Genomic DNA, 24,718 nt, shown 5'->3' on the forward strand with positions numbered 1-24,718 from the left:
ACTTCCTTACTTTGAAAAAGACAAGTATATTGCATTTTTTATATTCTTTGGCTGCTAAAATATTCCAAGATGAGAAACAAAGTAACAGGTTACATTTATAGCCAATATTTTATCACAAAGGTATTGTGATAAAAAAGGTACTGAGGTTCTTTAAATAAGTAATCAGTGGGTCCGTTTTTATTCAGCAGTTTTATAGAGGAAATATGAATGATACAAGCCTAAGTTTTGGGTGAACTGATTTAAATGATAAATCAGTGTATACCTATAGTATTAAACTGAAGCTCCTGTCAAAAATGTTCATTTTTTTCCTTTGGTAAGCAACAATGCAGTATTAGATCCTCTGTTGTGTTTTTGATAGTATATTTGTGCTTGTACGGGAGATGTTTGCTCACTTCTTGTCATATACGGTGGAATAAAATGGATGGTGATTACACAAATAATAATACGGACATTAATAAGTAATATCAATATTATTAATCCACTTTCACCTCTTCTTTTAGAGGTGTGTCAGCAATGAAACAGACACTGTAGATGAAAAATGATATATTGTGCAAAGAATTAACATGAACAGTTCAGTTTCTGACAAGAAAATATTACATAAACCAATACTCTTGAAGTAAAAAAAAGAAGAAAGAATAACAGCAGTATCAAAAAAAATGCCATCAATACTACAGAACCAGTTCTAAATAGCATAAAAATCACAGGCAAAGATTCAACGTTATACCCAGTAGCAACATAGCACCAAAGAAGAAAAAAACAACTAGAAAACCGAAGATCATAAGTTCAAATCCTAACAAACTGGCTAACTGGTCAAAAATATATAAAATAATACTGATTCAAGGGGATGAGGCAAGGGTTGAAGTCTCTCAGAAGCCCCATCCTTTGAGCCTGACCTACAACTAAATAAGATCTGTTCTAAGATGGGAAATTTTTTGGGGGGCATATGCTAGGAAGGGTGATTTGGGAGAGGGGAAAGGATTTGTGCTAGGAGAGGACATTTTTTGACTGCAGACTTTGTGCTAATAGGGATGATGGGGAGGGGGGGTATTTATGCTAGGAGGGGGAATTTTGGGAGAGAGGATTTGAGCTGAGAGGGTGTATGGGGGGGAGGGCAAAGATTTGTGCCAGAAGGGGGGATTTCAGTAATGGGGATATTTACTGGAAGGAGAGGGTATTTTTGTTTGGGGAACATTTTGGCCTGCAAAGAGAACTTATACTTGGGGGGTAAGTGTGCAGATTAGTGCTCAATTTTTGTGGGGGCTGGAATTTGCTGACACATAATGCTCATACATCTGGGGGGGGGGGGGGAGTTTGGCGTGTTCATCCTGGGCACTAGATGACCTTGTCCTGGAATAGGAAAGTAGGTGGAAATAAGAAAAAAAAATAGACCAGGTCCAGTAATGAGGGAGGTTGCATCCAGTGAGGCAAAACACACCCTATTCTGTGATGCAGTAAGACATTTTATGATGAAATATAAAGTTTCATGGATAGTCACATGATATTACAGGACGTCAGGGGCTCAGAATGCATTGTTTTGAAATTTTGAACAGAGAGGATGCAGAATGAAGGCTGCCATGGACTAGGTAAGTGAGAGATACACACATTGGGATAGCTTGGGCAGAAAAGACATTAGAAAAGGTTTCTATTATGAAAAGTGAAACTCTGCCTGAAAAGGTGAACTTAGCCTTTAAATCTCTTTTGAGTGACATACCCCTGCAGGAAAAAAAAATTGCAGCTCTCATTGAATAGAATTCATATTATTTATCAGCTTGTAATCACAAGGCATATTGCTCATATAACAGATCCCAAAGAAAGTAAGCTCCTTCATGCATCTGTCCCCCTCTGCTGTGACCTTATTCTGACTGTGTTATCTCCCTGAGGCTCAAGTAATCTCTTCAGAGACTCACTGGGGCTATACACTGCTGAACTTGATAGGAATTACACAGCTTAGAAGCAGCGTGTAAATGATCTGCTCTGATTTTTCTTTACCCCTGATCCGCAGGTGGGAATAATGGCATTAACCGACTTCCTGCCTCAGGTTTGCTGTTTCACAGAACAGTAAATGGTACCTGTGTCTTGTAGTGGTTATCTAGCTGAAGAGTCACTGAGATGGGAAAATGACACCTCCTGTGACTTGGGTAGATGATTATTGTAATTATCATTAATTTACTAAGTGCCAGGCCATTCAACGGTGACATTTCGAGCACCCACTATTTTTATCAGCTAAAGCTGGAGCTGCGTCAAAGGAATCCAAAGTGCAATATGTATCTAAATATCTGACTGTAGACCTGAATTGCTGCAGGGAGTTTTTCCTTCTGTCTTATTAAAGTGGTCTGACTTGGGAGAACCATACAGACTGCCACTGCTGACCTTCATCTGAAAATATATGGCTGCCATGCTAATCATCAGGTTTCAGTATTTCCAGAAGCAAAATTTTCACTTAAAATGGTTGTAAAGGCTGAAGGTTTTTTACCTTCTTGCATTCTATGCATGAAGGTAAAAAACCTTCTGTGTGCTGCTCCCCCCACAGCTCCTCTTATTACTTACCTGAGTCTGATCTCGATCCAACAATGTGCATGCCAACCTCAGGGGAGAGGCCAGGAGCACTGACGAGAGACCTGAAAAGAGGAGGATCAGGGCTGCTCTGTGCAAAGCATTGCACAGAGCAGGTAAGTATGCTATGTTTGTTATTATAAAAACCTTAAGCCTTCATGTCACTTTAAAGCAGTATCAAACCCAAAAGCAAACATTTACTATATTGCAGCTTATCAATAGATGTGATGGCTGCATTCATTTTCTTTCTTAGGCTTTCTTTCTTCTATTTTCATCTGGTGATCCAGCCAGTAGGTCTGCTGTTTTTCAAAACCACAAGGTCTCCAGCAGAATGAATCAGTTTACATGGATGAGACAAACTACTGCCTCTGACAGGAGTGCTTATAATGATTAGCTTTTATTTATTCATGTGAAACCTTTATCCTAAAAGGAAAAAAAGCTGTTTCCTGTAACTGATTATAAAGTGTGAGCTGGTGTTCAGCTTTAATTTGTTAGTGTATTTAAATCTGATAATACATTTAACACTACCTCCCACCCCCAGACTGACAATGCACCTGTTTGCTGTGCCTAATGTTCTCCTTCATCCAGAGTGGGGACACTCTAATATAGGAGGTGTGTTACTGGCCAGATCACCAGGTGAAAACAGAGGGGGAAAAAGCCAAAGAAAAAACTAATGCAGCCACCACATATAAGGATTTGTAAGCTGCTATATAGTATATTTTTGGTTTTTGGCTTAATACAGCTTTAAAGTTTATGTCGGGGAAGAACGAAAAAATATTAGTATATCTTTGCAGTCAATATATATTTCCCCAGGTTTAGAAAATACAAGGAAAAAAATGGTCACCTACCTAGGTCTATAACTGGCTTTTTAAACAGTGAACATGGAAGGCGCCACAAAGTAAAAAATAGGACTATCCACTTCAACCTCCCAGCCTACCCCAGTCTAATAATGGCTATTGTCGGCAAGGAACATGGATAAGTATAACTTATCAAAAGAGGGGGATAAGAAAGCCAGTTCAAACTGCCAGCCAGTTAGCCAACTATCAAAAACCAAATTAACCTGTCTAAGAACATGCGTTTAAAAACAGGGGTTTAGTTAGCACACATTTGCAAATACATACGTAAGTCACAGAGCCACATCACGGCACCCTGAGTATCTGTGGTCCTAACTCTATAAATCTTGAGAGTCCTCGTAATGGAGGCACATGCATTTAAATGGAAAGAAACAAGGGCAGGTGAACCTCACACAGTTAACCCTTTAATTGCCTAAACATGTTAACCCCTTCCTCCCCAGCGCCATTAGTACAGTGTCAGTGTTTTCTTTGCAAAAAATACCTGCTCATGTGCTAAAAATGTGCTCCACTAATAATTCCTGTTGGGCTGACAACACACAACATTTTTGTAGACTGCATGGTGTCAGCCCTACCCACTAATTTTTGTCAAATTGCTGAATCTTTCACACTGTCCTCATCTCTACAATATTGGGTCTGATTGTTCTGCAGTCCATCGTAATGACAAGGAGGGCTAATAAGGAGTTTATTGTTCAGGCTTATGTACAATTCTGAATCTGTGTAATGCAAGTGTCTTCACATGGCTGTCCCTTCTTATAATAGTATTCTTGATTGCTAACTTGAAAAAACAAAGGGAGTGTTTACCCCAACAGTAGTGACTGGCAGCAATCGAAGTGTAAAACCAGAGCGTGGTGTACCATTGGCCACAGAAGGCCTAATGTGTCATTCCATATTAACTTAAGGCCCCATTCACATTAGACTTTTTGGAATCGTGGGCAGAATCAACGAGATTCTGCCCGCATTTCCAGATCATGGCAAAACGCATCCTAATGGCACCCCAAACACAGTGCAAGGCTGCCACAGTTGTCGCGCGACAGAATAGAGTGTTAATCGTGGCAAAACGCATGTTTAAAAGTTATGCTAAGCTTGTCGCCCAAAAAGAAGCAGGAGATTATTATTTTATCCCATTGAAGTGAATGGGCCACCCTATGCGCAACATTGGAAACACATGATGCATATAGGTAAAAAACCTTAAAGAGGAGCTCCAGTCTCCCCCCAAAAATTAAAAGTCAACACGACAAATACTGTAGATGCTGACTTTTAATATGACACTTACCTGTCCAAAGATCCAGCAATGTCCTCACCCGAGCCAAGTCTTCAGTTGGCTTCAGGTGCAGATGTCGGCATCTTAAGTAAGGGAAACTGGCAGTGAAGCCTTTTGCCCTCCCAGCCAGGTTCCTACTGTGCATGCGTGAGCTGCTCTGTGAATGGTCTCGCAGTCTTCTGGGACCTGTGATGTGTCTTCTGCGGGGAAAGGTGGGGAGGGGCAAAAACTTCCGCACAGATCGCTGTGGCGATCTGACCCGAAGTGGGAGCAGGCACCTGTCAAAACCAGGTACCCGCCCCCCCAAAAATAAAAGTGCCAAATGTGGCAGTGGAGGGGATGCAAACAAGTGGAACTTTCACTTTTTGGGTGAAGTTCCATTTTAAGCTTTTAGAACCACTTTACAGGAGAACTAACTTAAACAAGTAAAACAAATTGCAAGCAGGCAGGTTGTTTATTGCAGAAGAGACATTCTGCACTAAAAAAAAACCTTACCTGCCTGTGTGCAATTTTCTTTGGAGTGTACACTGAGCGCACTTGTGCAGCGTAGTGTACATTCTTGGTATACCTGTTCACCAGAGTGAGTGAACTCCTGTACGAATGCATGGGAGTTACTTTATTCCGAGATGGCAAATCAAGATGGCTGAAGATTTTGAACCAGACAAAATATGGTCAAGGATGTCAGCACTGGCGAGAGAATGGGCGTACTTCAACTTTAAAAGGAAACTTTATAAAATGGATGTGAATCCTCTCTAATCCACCAGAACAATTCAGTCCCCCCAAATTTGATGCACCTAAAAATGTTGTTGTTCTGTGACAGTGGTCACTAGGACAAATAAAGAAAGTAAATCCCCCCAATTGTGGCACAGACAGCAATAAACACCTAACAGGAGTTATAACCCATTTTCACTGTATTTCAGTTAAACATTTTTGATTGGTAATTTATTAGTGTTTCAACGTATATACTTGTATCTGGAAGTAAATGGTATCCATGTAGATTTGTATGTATGATTTTTTTTTTTTTTTTACTTTGAAAAGCAACTTTATTGAAACAAGTTAAACAGTGATACAACATATACAATCATATAACAAACAGTGGTAAAAAAGTAGGAAAAGAGGAAAAGAAAGGAGGGGGGATATAGGAAAAAGGAAAAGAAAAAGAAAGAAACAATAAGCAAAATAAAGCCCCTAGGTTAGGGCGTGTTAAGCATCAACATAAAACGCATGGTACATTAACCCCCCTGGAGGTATTCCCGAGTGTAGTTCAGGGTAAAGTTTCAGCACCAGAAGCGGTAACCCTGAGCTACACTCGGGAGTACCTTGCAGCGTTGCTCCGGGATCCCTGCAGCAATTACCTTGTCCTGCGCTCCTGCGATGTCCCCCCTGCAGTGTCCCCGGCCATCTCCACCGGCCAATGCCGGCATCCATCTTCTGGGTTCCGTCCCCTGCGACGTCAGGACGTATGGGGACAGAACGGCGGGAAATTCAAAAATTTTAAAAGTGACATTCACTAAATACATTAAAATCACATAGTAAAACATTACTGTATCAAACCATTTCACATACATTTTGTCCCTAGTGCTTTGTCCTGCGCCCTGCCTGCATTTTTACTGTTCTTTCTGCCTGGAAACTGAGAAACGTCCATGGTGTCCAAAAAGCGTCCCTTTAGGTCAAAATCGGTTTTAGAATGGCTAGAGAACAGCGATAGTAAATCAGAACCACTTGCAGAACTGAGTGATAATGATTCGTGGGGAAATTCGTCATCAGACACTGAAAACGATTGTGCGACTGAGCTCAGCGATGTGCGAACTTGGCGCTATATTTCAAATTTCAGTGTTTTTGGTTTGATTACATTATTGAATTAAATGTATTATTATTATATTATTATTTTTATGATTATTTATTAAATTATAATTTATGATTTCATGTTTCAAATTTTAACATACCCAGGATGTTTACTAGACTCTTGTTTGGACAGATTTCAATGAGTTATTCCTAAATATTACAGGCCTACAATAAAAAAAATACATATTTCCATGCAAAAAAATGTACCGCTTTGAGCACAGAAATATGGACATAATCAGACCCCTAGGGAGGTTAATAGTGGCTGACATAAAGGAAATATTGACATGAAACATGTAAGAGACGATTAAACAATAATATACAAACATAGGCAAAAGTGCAGTGGCATTTCAAAAAAAGGGGGAAGTAGTTTGCAAGATCGTAGCACTGGTTGGGGTCACAGAGCCAGTAGGGGAATCCAATCAGGATAAAGAGTCGGATATATAGCCTCCGCAATACATTCCAGAAGATTTCTTCATTCCCTCAGCCACCTAAGTAGCCGAAGAGGCAAGCCATCTGTCCCATACTTTATTATATTTCAGGGGGCAACCACTGTGTAAATAAATAAGCTTCTTATATGGCAAAACGGAATTGACCTCTGTTAACCACAGCTGTAGAGTAGGGACGGTTGTCTTCATCCAGTAACATAAAAGGAGTTTACATGCTCAAAATAGGGTTTCATGGAGAAGAATAACTAAAAATTTGTCTTCAGGTATATCTGGGAGGGAGCCCAAAAGGCACACCCCAGGATCCAATTGACTGTCTGTACAATTTTAGCTGATCTCTGTACTTGCATTCATTAATACTGCCCTGTTCTTTTGACTTTTTTTATGCTCTTGAAAAAATAAAAAATAAACATGAATCACATTTTTAGGAAAGAAAGTCTGGAGAATCGAGATGGAAATAAAGCAGATAATGATCGGAAAAAAGCAAATGATGCAAAGGTAAGAACACTGCTTATGAAAGCAGGAATTCTGAAGTGTGTCAAAGAGAACTTGAAGAGCGACCACTCAACCCTCACAGTGCCATTCAAAGGCAGTTGCCAGGATACTCACCAAGTGCTCACACTTTTATCAGTGAGAGTTGGAATGCCCGCTTCATGTAATTGAAACCTACAGGACCCTGGTGTATAATTTAACCACTTCAGCCCCAGATCCTTTTCCTCCAAATACCCACCTTGGAGGAAATTGGATTCTACAATTGTATGGCTCTAACCAGAGTAAGAGGTTGGAGTTTACGGTTCTAGTGATATCCATTTGAGAGGGGATTTCCCTTCAGTATAGGTGGAATTTCTCCCACTTTCTTTTGTGTCTTTTGGAACAGGAAGTGTAGGGAAATTCTTGTAATGGGACACCAGAAAAAAAACTTCACATTAATTACCCAAGATCAAAAAGAATAAAGATTTCACTTTAAATATAATTTAAACCAGAACTGTACTCATCTTCTCTCCAGCACTGTGGCCTTCAGCTGGTCAGTTTCTAGGTACTGATCTTCAGCCATTCTCTTAGGCTGGGCCGAGATTATGTCACTCCCGCTTGGAAGTGGGAGTTCATTCATCTTGACTTTGCCAAAATAGTACACTACTCGTAAGGCAAGAAAGGCATTTTAATACAGATGAGACATAATAGGGGAGGTGTACTAAAACTGGAGCTCTCAGAATCTGGTGCAGCTGTGCATGGTAGCCAATCAGGTTCTAACTGTGCATGGTAGCCAATCAGCTTCACTTCAGCTTGTTCAATTAAGCTTTGACAATAAAGCCTGGAAGCTGATTGGTTTTTATGCAGAGCTGCACCAGATTTTGCACTCTCCAGTTTTAATAAATCTTCACCGGTATGTCTCTTCTGCATTGAAAAACCTGTCTGTTTGCCAATTTGTTTTGTTGCCCTAAAGCGCCACTTTAGGATTGGTCTTGTAAATGTGCTAAGAAGCCTAAAGATGCTTTCTAGTAATTGAACATGTGAAAAGACTCAGCTCGGGTTCACACTAATGCGGTGCGGAATTCGCAGCGTTTTCTGTGCGAATTCCGCACGCATCACAAAGGTAACAACACCCCGAAATTGGTCAGCAAAATGCGGTGCGATGTGCAGAATCGGATTGCATAGGTGTGAATACCCATGCGATCCGATTTTAGTGCGGACTAAAAAAAGGGTCCTGCACCTTTTTGGTGTGGATGCAGTGCGATTTGAGCCATACAAAATGTATGGCTTCAATCACACTGCACACAATTTGCATGTGTTTTGCACAGGAATGCGGTGCGGTTTCTGTGCGAATCCCATGCGATATACCACAACACACAAGTGTGAACCCGGCCTTAAAGTGGAACTAAAGGTGGCTCTTTATTGCACACTGAGCTGCAAATGCGCACCTCATCGTGCATTCCTGGCACACACTGGGTGTGCCAGAAGGATGGACTCCTGTGCCCATTCTGCCACCAGCCAATCAAGAGGCTGAAAACCTGCACCCAGAAATAGTCAGGGAGATGACAGCAGTTAGTGAGGGATTTATCTGCTGCATCCCTGGAATGAGAAGGTGAATATTTTTTTCAGTTTAGTTACACTTTAGGACACTTTACCATTATGCACATGAATATAATTAGATATAAAATATACCTAGAGTAAACAAAACAAAAAAAAAAAAATGGGGTTAATTTACTAAAACTGGAGACTTCAAAACCTAGTGCAGCTCCGCATAGAAACCAGTCAGCTTCCAGGTTTTTTCTTCAAAGCTTAACTGAACAAGTTGAAATTAGAAGCTGATTGGCTACCATGCACAGCTGCACCAGATTTTGCACTCTCCAGTTTTAGTAAATCACCCCATTGTTTTTAGGTGGCTGGGAAGCAACAGGTGGGGTGTACAGCCTGAATTGCTGTATGTCCCTGTACTCATGTAAACACTGATGCTTCTCTGCGTTGGCGTTAATCGTGCATATACATATGGTGTATTTTAACCTAATGCGAAATGTTGCATTCAGGAAATTATGCTCTACACCATGCGCAGGTAAATACTGATGCAGAGAAGCATCAACATTTACATGATTGCTAAAAGATGAGTTTTTAATATTCCAGTACAGATGCTCTTTAATTTGAACCTAAACACCATTGTAAGGGATGGGCTCTTGCCAGAATGGCATACAGCACAGTTACCTACAAGCGTGCCCTTCTCTTGCACTTTGCATGTCTCTTCTACCAAAAATGTTATACCTCCTAATAATTTTTTATTTTTAAAATTTACCGTAGTTCCTCTTCAAAGTAATATAGCGGGTCAGCCGGACATTTCTAAAGCATTATTATTATTATTATTATTATTCAGGATTTATATAGTGCCGACAGTTTGCTCAGCACTTTACATTATGGAGGGAGACAATACAGTAACAATACAGTTCAATACAAGAGGGATTAGAGGGCCCTGCTCCTTGGAGTTTACAATCTAGGAGGGAGGGGATAGTGGTAAAAAAGGTAAATAACTATGTGGGATGGAGTGGTTGGAAGAGTAGAGGATTCCAGTATCAGCTGGGGGCGGGGTAGGCTTCTCTGAAGAGATGGGCATTTAGAGTGCGCCTAAAAGTGAGCAGAGTATGCAATAGTCTGATAGATTGGGGTAGGGAGTTCCAGAAGATGGGAGAAGCCCATGAGAAATCCTGGAGACGAGCATGGGAGGAGGAGACAAGGGAGCTAGAAAGTAGGAGGTCTTGCGAGGAGCGGAGAGTACGGTTTGGGTGGTATTTAGAGACAAGATCAGTGATGTCATTTGGGGCAGTATTATGAACGGCTTTATACGTCAGTGTTAGTGTTTTGAATTTTATCCGTTGGGCAATTGGAAGCCAGTGGAGGTATTGGCAGAGAGGGGTGGCAGATACAGAACGGTTAGTTGGATGAGTCTGGCAGCAGCATTCATGATGGACTGAAGTGGGGATAGCCTGCGAAGAGGTAGGCCAGTGAGGAGGGAGTTACTGTAGTCGAGGCGTGATATAATAAGGGAGTGAATAAGTTGCTTAGTGGTTTCTGAGGTTAGGAACGGTCGTATCTTGGAGATGTTGCGGAGGTGAAGTCTACATGAGTTTGTCAGCGATTGGACCTGGGGCTGAAAGGACAAATTGGAGTCTAGGATTAGGTTGTCTTATTGTCCTTGCCTGGTTCTAGTGTGTCATAGGCTGGATCTGTGGCACTGCACAAGTCTATAATATTGTATGATATAATAATATTAATAATAATAAATGTAAAGTTAATTGAGCAATAAAGTTGACCATACATATAGACAACTGATATATACAAAGTTGGGGGGGGAGGTTGTTGTCTGTCAACCTATAACAGCATGCTATATGAACCAGAACATAATTGAGTTTGTTATTTTTGTCTGTTTTTTTGTTTTAGGTAGAAGTTGATGAAGAAAATGAAGAAGAAAATCAACGTGCAGAGCCAGGTAATACAGTTTCTCTTTTAAAGGAGAAGTACAGCCAAAGCTCTTTTGGTTGTACTTCTCCTATGGATCACAGGAGTGCAGTTCGTTCTGCACTCCTTTGACCTGTTTTCAGCTGACAGTAGGCTGGAGCCCCCTGTTGGCTGATGTGACTCAGCCAGTCCAGGCTGGGGAAAGATCCTGACTTTAAAGTCAGAATCCACCCCAGAGTCTGGACCGGCATCTGGCTCAGCCTCTCAGTGAGCTGCTGAATGCCCGAGGCAGCTGTTCCCTCCCCTTCCACAGCCCAGTGCTCCACTGAGTGTGGGGGTGCGTAGAAGGGGGCTGTCACCTCACTGATTTGTTTCTGATTGCCAGTGGGTGTCAGTGACAATGTGCTCACAAAACTAAGTGCAAACACAGCAGCATGCCCCCAGTTCATAGCTGCAACATACTGTAGACCAGTGTTTCTCAACCTTTTTTCAGTCAAGGCACCCTTTAAAATTATGGACAGTCTTGAGAAACCCTTTAAAATTATGGACAGTCTTGAGGCACCCCATTCTAAAATGTGAAAATATTCTGATAGCTTTATATAACACACCAACATCCACACGTGTAGGACACCCAACATTAGAGGTGATGTATTCTTCCAATGCAAATACACTTTTGCACACTGGTACTGACTAGTATTCCAGTGTTTCTCTTCTCCATCAATTGTTCTCCATCACTGAGCTAATGTGACCCCATGGATGGAGAGGGGCAGGGGAGCGTCAAACTAGGATGCTGTGCAGACAGCCGACATCCTCCTTATCAACTGATGTTGTCAGGACACCGGCAGCTAGAAGGTCGTAATGGTGCACAAAGAAAACCTGTGGCTTTGTGTAACTAAAAGGCAGCCACTGGCTTTTATACAAGTTTTGGGCAGTTTTTAGACATTTTGCCAAGACACCCCTAAAGGAATCTCAAGGCACCCCAGGGTGCCTGGGCACTCTGGTAGAAAAAGGCTGCTGTAGACTGATGATTTCACAGTAACAGTTTCAGTGTCTGCAAACATTAAGTTACTGATACCAGATGGCAAAAGGCAGAAATATTCACCTTTCCAATTGTCCCTCTGTCTTCTGCATCTTCTCCTGTGTGCCAGTTTTTGGGCCTCTTCATTGGCTGGCATGGGATGATGTCATGCCTGCGTATGCGCAGGAGCTAGTCATCGCAGCACACAGGATCAGGACGGCCACAGTAAGTTGAGCTGCACAGGCTGTGATCAGACAGGTAGATGTAGGTGTAGTTTATTTCAGAAGATACATTGCATTTTTTTTGTGCAATAAAAAGCCTGCTTTTTTGCTGTAACTTACTGTGAGCAGGCAGGTTTTTTATTGCAGAAGAGCAGAACAGAACTTTTGTTTTGCTTTAATGTAAACTGCGTGAACTTTCTGTCTTGAGAAGCTTTCACATTGCCCATGCATGGCAAAGAGACAGTGACTCTGCAAAGGCCTCCCCCTGGCCCCCCTAATCTTCCATTATTTACCGTCCTCATTACTGCAGAAGAAGAAGAAGAAGAAGAGCCAGAAGTACCAGCTGGTCCTCGACCCCGGCGGATGTCAGAGCTGAACATGAAGGAGAAGATCACCCCAATTCCAGAAGGGAGTGCCTTCTTTATATTCAGCAATACCAATCCGTAAATAGATTTCCATGATTGCCAGTCTGTCTGTTCTGTATGTGGGTATAAATAAATAGATTAGGATAAGGGTAGCAATAGTTGAAATCTGATTGTACGATATCTGTACAATCTCATTTTGATTAATCAAGACTATGTAATATTAGAAGAAACCTAAAAAATCCATTCAATTTGTATCCAGTTATTCCAACCCTTATATTATTTGTACATGACTCAAAGTTTGGGCAATTCCTGCTGAATCAGCTAAAATTTGAGCTGTGGGTGGCCCTGTCACCACCAACAAGGTCACTGAACCGCAATCTGATTATTGAAAGAACCTGGCAAAATATTCTCAGCTGAACAGTGACTATGTCCAATCAGAGGTGGGAGCAGCAACTGTCAGAGTACAATAGATGGAAGAGGAGACCCCCTTTATCACCCACAGGTTTTTGTAAGGAAACTTTCAAAAACATGTATCTAAAATTTTCCCCACCTTTTTTGCAACCCCCAATGGACATCATCTAAACGACCTACCCCTCCTCATCTAAAATCTTACCTAGTTCTAGTGTCTTGCTGCAGGATGCAGGGGGAGCAGGTTAGATCAACTCAGTGAGGAAGGGGGAGTGTCAAAAAAGGTAGGAGAAATTTTGTCAATTATTTCCTTACCCTTTAGAACCCTTTCTCATGAGGGGTACTATCAGGTCCACTTATCCGTTTTTCAGGTGGACCTGATTGGACCCTCCATTGACACTTATGGACTGACGGGTGTAAACAGACTTGTGTCCATTTACACCTGCCTACCTCCAATCCAATCCGGTCTGCTAAAAAAAAAGGGGATCCCTCCTCCTCTGTCTAGGCCAGGGGTGGGCAAACTTTTTGACTTGAGGGCCGCAATGGGTTCATATATTGGACCCGGGGGCCAGACCAAGAGTAGATGAATGATGTGTATGTGTCATCCATAGTAAGTATAGTAATATTCCCCCATAGTAAGCATAGTAATTAATCCCCCATGTAGTAATTCATCCCCCATAGTAATTCATCCCTCATATAGTAATTCATCCCCCATAGTAATTCATCCCCCATATAGTAATTCATCCCCCATATAGTAATTCATCCCCCATAGTAATTCATCCCCCATAGTAATTCATCCCCCATATAGTAATTCATCCCCCATATAGTAATTCATCCCCCATAGTAATTCATCCCCCATAGTAATTCATCCCCCATATAGTAATTCATCCCCCATAGTAATTCATCCCCCATATAGTAATTCATCCCCCATAGTAATTCATCCCCCCTATAGTAATTCATCCCCCATATAGTAATTCATCCCCCCTATAGTAATTCATCCCCCTTATAGTAATTCATCCCCCATATAGTAATTCATCCCCCATAGTAATTCATCCCCCATATAGTAATTCATCCCCCATATAGTAATTCATCCCCCATAGTAATTCATCCCCCATATAGTAATTCATCCCCCATAGTAATTCATCCCCCATATAGTAATTCATCCCCCATAGTAATTCATCCCCCATAGTAATTCATCCCCCATATAGTAATTCATCCCCCATATAGTGATTCATCCCCCATATAGTAATTCATCCCCCTTATAGTAATTCATCCCCCATATAGTAATTCATTCCCCATATTAATTCATTCCCCATATTAAGTCCCCAAGTCCCCCCTGTGTCAATTCACTTACCTTTGCTCCGCGCGTTCCTCTCGCCGTGTTCCTGCGCCGTTCCGGTGTAGCATGAAAATCTGTCTCCTATGAGGATCTGTCCCCCTCGACGTATCTGCGCATGTGCCAGTTTCAGGCATTAGCAGCCGATCGGCGATCTCCGGCACATGCGCAGATACGTCAAGGGGGACAGATCCTCATAGGAGACAGATTTTCATGCTACACCGGTCTTCAGGGCGGACTGTGAGAGGAGCATAGCGGGAGCCTAGCTCCGCGGGCCGGATTAAAAGGTCCGCCGGGCCGTAGTTTGCTCATTGCTGGTCTAGGCAGATCAGATCAGAGGGTAGTCTGGTGTAAACGGACAGCGGAGTACGTTTTCACTCAAACACTCATAGAGCGGAGGGGGCTCAGTCCGTGTCCACTCTGCATAAACTGAGCGGACATGGACCTGTCATCCACCTGCTCTGCTCTGATCAGCAGGGGATCAGTGGACCGATTGCCTGCTGATCTAAATTGAGTCTGCCACGTGAGAAAGGGGCCTTAGAGCCCACTCACATCTTTTCAGTGCAGTGCATGTTACTGCAACATATTTTATGTGTGTTAGCATAACCCAACATGCCTCCAGTGCACATGCACAGTAACACACTGCCATGTGTTGTGATGCACTGCATTGTAAAAATGTCAGATTTTTTTTGTCTGCTCTGGTGTGTTAGCAGCCCATTCATTTGAATGGAGAGTCTTAACACAACACCAAAGTCAGGTGTGAATTCACTTTTAAAATGGTATATAATTGTTAAATATAATATAACAAATTTCACTGATTGCTGAGAACTGTTGTCTCACTTGAGTAAAAATACCCCTTGTGCAGACTGAGCCCCGGTTCACATACATGCGGCTGTGCGGGCCGCATTTTGCGTGGGCATGAGAGCACATTCATTTGAATGGACTCCCGTGCCCCATGACATGCAGGGAAGAAGTCCCTGCACTTCTCCCGAAAACGCAGCCTGCACAGGAACCTCGGTTCCCAGTACGGTTGCGTTTTACAATGCGGGCAGTGTGCCATTAGAACTAATGGTACCTGCCCGTGGGTCCGCATTCCTCTGTGCGGGTGGTGCGGCTGCATGGATTTTCGTGCGGATCCGCAGTGGAACCACCCACAAAGATGTGAACCTAGCCTTACTGTAGTTTTAGGGATGAAAGTGCTAATATACCATTCGTCTGAGTTGCTAAATTGGTGTTTAGTAGCCAAAATTCGAGTATGCCATTACTTTCTGATCTGTGATTGTGAATTTCTGTTAAATTCAGGACATGGGGAATGTGAGAGTAGAGAAGTTCACACCGGAGAAATTCACATGTATGTTTGTTATTTAGGATTCGTGTGGGCTGCCACAAACTCATCAACCATCATATCTTTACCAACCTCATCCTGGTGTTTATCATGCTCAGCAGTGCTTCCCTAGCAGCCGAAGATCCTATTCGCAGTCATTCCTTCCGTAATATAGTAAGTATTGTTATGGTAACCTAGTAGATTGCTGGCAATGATGTTTACAAACTTTGTTATAAAAATTATTATTATTGTACCTCTAGCAATTAAAAAATTAATTTCAAACCCAAATCACTAAATGTTTCAGGAACTCATCAGAAGTGAAAATAATTAAAAGGTCATAAAGTGGGATTTCAGTTGAATTCTACAATAGTGAGACTTCTCTGCCATTGTTCCTTGCCTCTGGTTCCAGTCCATCTGGGAGATTTGGGTGTCCCTAACCTTCTTCATGTGTTCCAGCTCTTCCTGTTTTATTCTTCATAATAGAAGATAAAAACTTAATCCAATAGAGATGCAACTCAGTATCTCACCAATATAGTCCCATGTACATCATGTGTTGTGTTAAAGCAGAGCTTCACGCAAAAGGGGAAGTTCTGCTCTTTCTCCTCCTCCCCCCGACATATTTGGCACATCTTTTTTTTGGTGGGGAAAGTGGCACCTGCTCTCACTTCTATTTGGATCCTTCTTGGACACGTCACATGTCATGCATGACCATTCACAAAGCGTAGTGTGGCTCACGCATGCACAGTGGGCATCTGACTGTGAAGCCACAAGCAGTCAAAGCCAACTGCCCACAGTTAATATGGTGGTGCTGGGAACTGAAGACTGGTGAAGAAACCAACCCAAGTGAGGACAGCACTGAATTCTGGGACAGGTAAATGTCTGTTTATTAAAAGTCAGCAGCTATAGTTTTTGTAGCTGCTGACTTTTAATTGTTGAATAAGTGAATGAAGAACCACTTTAAGGCAGCCCAGTCATCTTGAACCTGCTGTAAGTGCACAAGAATGGATAAAGACATGAAACAGACATTAAGGGCCAGTTCACACTACATGCGTTTCGGTTGCTTTTTTTCCTCATCCAAAATGCACATAAAGTAGGTTTAAATGGTTGTCAACGTCATAGTTCACATCAGTGCTTGCATTTCCGGTGCATTCTGGATGCAGAAAAAAAAGTGGAACAGGCTGAATTTTTCCTGCACAGAACTGTACTGGGTTGCAGAAAAAAAACGCACAAAAAACGCACTGAAACTCGCATGTCCTTATTTAAATCAAAGCAAAAGAGGGGAAAAATGTAACTGGAACACGTCAAAAAGGCATCAAAAATGCACCGGGACGCTCTAACAACGCTTCAAAAATGCTCATGCAAAAACGCATCCGGAACGCATCTGGACTGCGTTTCTATAGTGTGAACCGGCCCTTAAAGGACAGCGGAAACAGACATTTTCAAATTCAAACAGGCAGATTTTCAAATGCAGCACAGTGGTACACTGCAACACATGTGTGTTGGACCAGCCTGTCAGGCTGCATGTACACTCACAGACTGCAATGCCAGCCACCCCAGTGTCCCTTATCATTGCTCCAGTGTAGTCCCTAATAAATAATGTAGCTAGCACCTGTCACCTGTCCCAGTGCTTACAAAAACACCGCCATACATCATACCAAGATCTTGATCATTGCCATATCAGCATCCTGATCACTGTTATACCCCATACCAGCGCCATGAGCACTGCCATATGCCATACCAACTCCTTGATCACTGTCATATGCCATACCAAGCCACGATCATCGCCATATGCCATACCAGTGCCCTGACCTCCACCATACACTATACCAGCACCCTGATCACCGCCATACCCCATACAGTATCCTGATCACCGCCATACCCCATACCAGTGTCCTGATCACAGTCATGCACTGTACCAATGTCCTAATCACCGCCATACCCCATACCAGTGTCCTGATCACAGTCATGCACTATACCAATGTCCTAATCACCGCCATACCCCATACCGTATCCTGATCACCGCCATACCCCATACCAGTGTCCTGATCACAGTCATGCACTGTACCAATGTCCTAATCACCGCCATACCCCATACCAGTGTCCTGATCACCACCATAACTCATACCAACTATCATACGTCATAGCAGCGCCTGGAATTATAGAGTCTCAACTGATCAATTTCCAGATATATATATATATATATATATATATATATATATATACAGTTGCAAGAAAAAGTATGTGAACCCCTTGGGATTACGTGGAGTTTTGCATGAATTGGGCATAAAATGTGCTCTGAGCGTCATCTAAGTCACAACAATAGAAGAACACAGTCTGCTGAACATAATACTACACAAACATTAGATGTTGCCGTGGTTTAATTGCACATAACATGTAAACATTCACAGTGCAGGGAAGAAAAAGTATGTGAGGCCCTAGCTTAATGACTTCTCCCAGAGCTAATTGGAGCCAGGAGTGAGCCAACCTTGACTCCAATCAGTGTGATGATATTGGATGTGTTGCCTGCCCTTAAAAAACACACACCTGTTTTGGGTTTACTGGTTTCAAGAAGCACTGTCTGATGTGAACCATGCCTCGCAGAAAAGAGCTCTCAGAAGACCTACCATCAAGAATTGTTGACTTGCATGAAGCTGGAAAGGGTTACAAAAGTATCTCCTTGAGCCTTGATGTTCATGTCTCCACGGTAAGACAGACTGTCTACAAATGGAGAAAGTTTAGCACTGTTGCTACTCTCCCTAGGCGTGGTCGTCCTGTACAAATGACTGCAAGAGCACAGCGCAGAATGCTGCATGAGGTAAAGAAGAATCCCAGAGTGTCAGCTAAAGACCTACAGAAATCTCTGGCACATGCTAACATTTTTGTTGACACATCTACAATAAGGAAAACATGAAACAAGAATGGAGTACATGGGAGGACACCACGGAGGAAGCCATTGCTGTCCAAAAAGAATATTGCAGCACGTTTGAAGTTTGCAAAAGAGCACCTGGATGTTCCACAGCACTACTGGCAAAATATACTGTGGACAGATAAAACCAAGATTGAGTTGTTTGGGAAGAACACACAACACTATGTGTGGAGAAAAAAAGGCACAGCACACCAACATCAAAACCTCATCCCCACTGTGAAACATGGCGGAGGGAGCATCATGGTTTGGGGCTGCTTTGCTGCCTCAGGGCCTGGACGGATTGTTGTCATTGATGGGAAAATGAATTCCAGAGTTTATCAAGACATTTTGCAGGAAAACGTACGACCATCTGTCCTCCAACTGAAGCTCCGCAGAGGATGGGTGATGCAACAGGACAATGACCCAAAGCATACAAGTAATTCAACAAAACAATGGCTGCAACAGCACAGAATACGCCTGCTGGAGTGGCCCAGTCAGAGTCCTGACCTCAACCCGATTGAAATGCTGTGGCATGACCTTAAGAGAGCGATTCACACCAGACATCCCAAGAATATTGCTACACTGAAACAGTTTTGTGAAGAGGAGTGGTCCAAAATGACTCCAGATCGTTGTGCAGGTCTGATCTGCAACTACAGGAAACGTTTGGTTGAGGTTATTGCTGCCAAAGGAGGGTCAACCAGTTATTAAGTCCAAAGGTTCACATACTTTTTCCTCCCTGCACTGTGAATGTTTACATTTTATGTGCAATTAAACCATGGCAACATCTAATGTTTGTGTAGTATTATGTTCAGCAGACTGTGTTCTTCTAGTGTTGTGACTTAGATGACGTTCAGAGCACATTTTATGCCCAATTCATGCAAAACTCCACGTAATCCCAAGGGGTTCACATACTTTTTCTTGCAACTGTATATATATACCATAGTTTATAGACTCTATAAATTTCACACAGACTAAATAATATATACGGTTTTCAGTTATTTTTACGCCACAAATGTAGCAGAATACATTTTGGCCTAAATTTATGAAGAAAGATTATTTATTTGCAAAATTTTGTACCAAAAACTAAGCAAAAATATCTTTTTTTACAAAATGTTTGATATTTTTTCATTTGTATAGCAAAAAATAAAAACCTAGTGGCAATCAAATACCACCAAAAGAAAGCTCTGTCTCAAAAAATGATAAATTTCATATGGATACAGTGTTGCATGACTAACTGTCAGTCAGCATTGAAAGCTGAAAATTGGCCTGGACTGGAAGGGGGTGTAAGTGTCCAGACCTGAAGCAGTTAAAATGAACAGCTTTTATTTATTCATATAACATCTTTATCCCAAAAGAAAAAAACTACTGCTGTAACTACTTGTGTAACTGCAGTGTGAGCTAGAGTTTGGCTTCAAGGTGTTAGTGTATCTAAATCTGCTAGTACACCTAGCACTGTCCTACCCCTAGATGCTGCTGTCCAAATGCGCACTCTGTATCTCCTTCAACCACAGTGGGGGCACGCCAATACAGGAGGTGTGTTACTGGCCAGATCACTGGGTGAAAATAAAGGAAAAAAAAACACCTAAAAATTAAAGCTAATGCAGCCACCACATCTAAGGACTGGTAATCTGCAATATATTACATGTTTAGTGTTGGGTTTAATAATGAGTTAAATATATACAAACAGATGGCTTCTTTTTCCACTTTTGTGCTCTCATTTGTAACTTTTATTCTTAGTAAAAAACAGTGAACCATGTTGGTAGGTCGTGGCTGACCTTTTGCAGGACTGAGCTAGCGTACAGTCAGGAAACTCACTTGGTGCACATTAGCAATTCTAAATCTATGTGTCCCACACAGCTCACAGTCCTGGCAGTCCGCTAGACTTCATTACCAATTAATTGAGGAGCCGCACTGAGCTTTCTCCTGCTGCTACACTAAGTACCTTGGTTTCTGGTTTGATTTTGTCAGAAATAGCTTGTCTGACCTTTGTTATAACACCACAGGGGGCAACTAAATCAGAGCAGTAATCATTTGGGCAAATGGGCTAGGTGCTTAAAGCAGAACTCCGGCCTTCCCTGCAGTCTTGCACAGTTGTACAAGCTCCTTTCCTGTACTGAAATTGCTTACTCTCATTTCAATATACACTGTACACTTCTCACGTTGTGTATGAGACTCCGAGACAAATAAGATAGAGCTCTCCTTATTCTCTGGCTGGAGGACATCCAACATCATCAAGCTTGGGGCAGCACAGTGGCTTAATGGTTAGCACTTCCACCTGGCAGTACTAGGGTCGTTGGTTCGAATCTCAACCACGGCACCACCTGCCTGGAGTTTGCATGTTCTCCCTGTGCCTGTGTGGGTTTCCTCCAAAGACATGCTGGTAGGTGAACTGGATCCTGTCTAAATTGTCCCTAGTATGATTGTGAGTTAGGGACCTTAGATTGTACACCCTTTGAGGGTTAGGGACTGATGTGAATGTACAATATATATGTAAAGCACTGTGTAAATTGACGGTGCTATATAAGTACCTGAAATAAATAAATAAGCTCTATCCTCCCTAGCCCTCCTATCACTGGCCCACTCCTTTTCATTCATTGGATTTCAGTTGTTTAAATCATGTTGACTCAACATCACATGGGTATTACTAAGGGTGGTCTACAAACAAATGCAGTCTGCCCAGATAGAGCCAATCTTCAAAGCTGACAGTCATTATCCATTTTGATATTTTCGCATACAGGGCTGAGGGCTGTTAGGAGAAGTACTGAGGCAGGGTAATGTGATGTTTTCGGGAAGCTATGCACAGATTAGCTGGCTCCCTCCACCAGCCTTGATCTGTCTGCATTGCATTGAGAAGCACAAAGACCCAGTGATGATATCACTCTGTCTAAAATAGAGAAAAAATAGAGGTTTTATTTAAAAATCCCATTGGCATGTTGATAATGGAGGGGGACCAGATAGAGCAAAATATAAACAGATTAAACTTCAGATTTAAAGTTGAACTCCAGGCAAACAGATAAATACACAGAAATAAATGTATGTGCATTATTTTACCTGCTGAAGGATTTGTAATGTTCTTCATCCACTCTTGTGATTCAAGCACCCCTGTCAGACACCACAGCCAGATCCTAGGCCACCCTGCAGACTACATTGCATTTAGGATGCTTTCATACTGAGGAGTTTTTGAAGCCTTTTTAGCATTAAAAAAGCACAAGAAAAGCACAAGAAAAATCTTCCCTATGTATGCTTATTCATGTCTTCACAGTGATCCATTGTGGAGTAAAAAATCCTGCTTGCCACATTTTTGGGGCATATTTGGTCAGTTAAAAAAAACACCAAAAATGCACCACCCCATTGAAATGCATTGAAAACGCACCAAAAGCGCATCAAAAACCTCTGTTGTGTTCTTGATGCATTTTTTGAGTCACATGTCCTGTGAAAAATGCACCACAATCGCAGTAAAATCACAACACAAATGCATATTGTTTTATTGCTACGGATCAGTGTGAAAATGCCCTTAAGCAGCATAGCCTGTTCCAGGACCCACCCCAGCCTTGACTGGGGATTGCAGAAGCAGCAGCATATTTATGTGCAAAAGCTGGAGTTCCCCCATAATTCTGTCCAGATGATATAGCAATGAGGGGTGTTATTTTGGCAGATTTATGAATAGAAACGAGTTTCTCAGAGCAGATAGTCAATTTCTCAATGGTACATATTTTCCTTTAGTGTAGGAAAAAAAATCTGCCATTTTACTTTTTGTTTTTATTTTAAAGTGGAACTAAACCCTCCAAACTTTTTTTAACCAAGGAAGCTGCCATCTTATCTGTTTGATTTTCAACTGCCATGATGCTGCACATATGATCAATTATGACACCAGCCATTTGATGGTTTGACAGTTTGATTGAGAGCACAAGCAAATGTGACATTTAGCATTCCCGTCACCTGTTTTTTGAAACTGTTAAATTGATGGGTTTAGTTCCGCTTTAAAATCTAATTTTAAATAGAAAAATAGTTTCAGTTTACAGTCAGAGAAATGTCTTATTGGATAGCTTTGTGTATGCACCTCTATGAAGCTGTACATGACACACATGTAGTTACCAAACATCTTATGACACAAATGTGGAAAAACATTAACACCTGCAGTCCATATAAAAATGATGCAATTTTCTGCTGAAATAAGCCATTTTAAAGTGGTAGAAAACTCTTCTTTAATCATTTTACCTACAGGTAAACTTATAATAAAGCTTACCTGTAGGTAAAATTAATATCTCCTAAAATTGAACCTTTTAGGAGATATTAACCCTTTCTGATAGCTGGCGCATGCGCTCTGAAGGAACAGCATACCCATGCCATTCCCTCCAAGTACTGTGCTGTGGCCTGGGACTCCTGCACGTGACGTTATCGCGGCTCGGTCAGTCAGCCTGCCAGATCTTGCGAACCCAAAAGGAAGACCGTGTGAAGATAGAAGCCTCGGGGAGCCATGACAGCGCTCTGCTGGAGGGCTTTGGTTCAAGGCAAGTCCTTCATAATGTGCTAGTATGCAGTGCACACTACCTTTACCTTGCAGGGGATGTTTTTTCTTTTTTTTTTTTTTCTTTTAGATGTGGTTTACTACCACTTTAAATGAGAGTAGATGCCTGTCCTTTGTAAAGTAAGTTGAACATGTGTCTGTATAAGCTGGCCAAACACTAGTAGAATTTCATTCAATTTGTTCATTTCTTTACCTTAGTGACAAAAAATTTTAAAGGAAACATTTTTTATAAAACAGATACATTTGTTAACAGTTAATGTGGTTTTTGTTGGGAAAATCATGTCAAGGGTGTGGAAATTTTTTTAAAAACGAATTATCCAGGGACTAAATCAGGGCCCCAATCTACTAGTCCCTCATGACAATCTACTTGTCCTGATAAAAAAAAAAATTTTCAACCAAAACCATATTTAAATCGGAGGTGATTTTAGGAATGTCTGGGGCTTTTAAAAACAAAAGGGGCTTTATTGCGAATTAAACGTGTAATATTTTTAACATTGTGCTGATTTTCTCCTCTTCTCCTGCCTGTCTCCAGCACCGCACCCGGTGACTAGCAGGGAGGGGAGAGACCTTGCAGTGTAATGAGCACCGATTGGGTGCTTGTCAGGAAAGGGGCGTGTCGGGCTTATCCTTTATCCCTTTTGCTGCCAGAGCCATTTTTGCGTTTTTTGCACACGTTTAAAAAAATCATTTTATGCTTGAAGTTTACATAAAACCCCCAAACATTCTAGATTTTCTGAAAGCAGAGACCCTAGAAAATAAAATACTGGTAATTCCAATTTTATATGTCGCATGATTTTACCGCAAAATGTTTGTAAAAAATACAAGTAAGTTAATTTTAGGGCACAAAAAAAGCAATAAATTGCCCTATTTTTTTGTAAAATATAAGAGATGAGGTTGCAGCAAGGAAATAGATATGCAACATGTCAAACCTTAAATTTGTGCGCGCTCATGAAATGGCGGCGAACTTCAGTACCCTATATTTTCTATAGGTCGACACTTTTAAAGTTCCCTATAGGTCACCAGTATAGTGTACGGAGGAAGTTTGGTGCTAGAATTATCTCTCTCATCCTGGCGTGCACGGCGATATGTGACATGAGTATCGCAATTGACGGTTTCATGTGTAGGTGCGCCAGCGTGTTCTTTTACGTTTGTACGTGCGTATATGTGGGGGTGGGGGCCTCAGTATTTTTTTGGGGGGGAATGGTATGTGCTTGGGTGTAACTTTCATTGTTTATAATTAAAAAAAAACACTTTTCACTTCTATGTGATGATTTTTGGTGACAGGTTCTCTTTGAGATATCCAAGGTCTAAAAGACCCTGTATGTCTCCCCTCTTCTCCACTGAATGTAATATGGTACACATTGCACCATATTACATTCTTTCCCGGGGATTGTATTGCAATAACTCATCGGGGACCCGGAAGTGATTTCGTAACATCACTTCCAGGTCAGCACAAGAAGGGGAGGGGAGCGGACTTGCCCGCTCTTCTCCCTCCCCTCTAGCCGATGGCGAGCCGGGCTTGCAAATGGGCAAGCGGAGCCCAGGAAACCTCACGGTGGAGTGGTGCGGAGAGGCTGGCAATGTGTGAAAGCAATCTGCGGCAGCGCTGCTGCCAATTGCTGCATCTGACAGGTGAGCCCTGCTGCTTGCCCGCAGCAGGGCTAAAGGTAGAAAAAAACTACCTGCCGGCGCAATATATATATATTGAAATATAT

At 41.9% G+C, this 24,718-nt stretch overlaps 1 protein-coding gene across 8 annotated transcripts in view; it reads left to right on the forward strand.

Annotated features, from left to right (window-relative positions):
- The window catches only part of CACNA1D (calcium voltage-gated channel subunit alpha1 D), a 537,089-nt gene that overhangs the window by 347,773 nt on the left and 164,598 nt on the right, over positions 1-24,718 (forward strand). For 7 of the 8 annotated variants that reach the window (XM_089681862.1, XM_089681863.1, XM_089681858.1 and 4 more), the window contains exons 17-20: positions 7,385-7,454; positions 10,881-10,929; positions 12,448-12,580; positions 15,615-15,744. In XM_089681862.1, the coding sequence (XP_089537988.1) occupies positions 7,385-7,454; positions 10,881-10,929; positions 12,448-12,580; positions 15,615-15,744 (382 nt within the window). The remainder of the gene's footprint in view (positions 1-7,384; positions 7,455-10,880; positions 10,930-12,447; positions 12,581-15,614; positions 15,745-24,718) is intronic. The other variant, XM_089681859.1, reaches the window with a different exon arrangement.

Source organism: Staurois parvus, unplaced genomic scaffold, assembly GCF_062004578.1.
Source record: "Staurois parvus isolate SC_StPar_1 unplaced genomic scaffold, SC_StPar_1.0 ptg000282l, whole genome shotgun sequence".
Lineage (NCBI taxonomy): Eukaryota > Metazoa > Chordata > Amphibia > Anura > Ranidae > Staurois > Staurois parvus.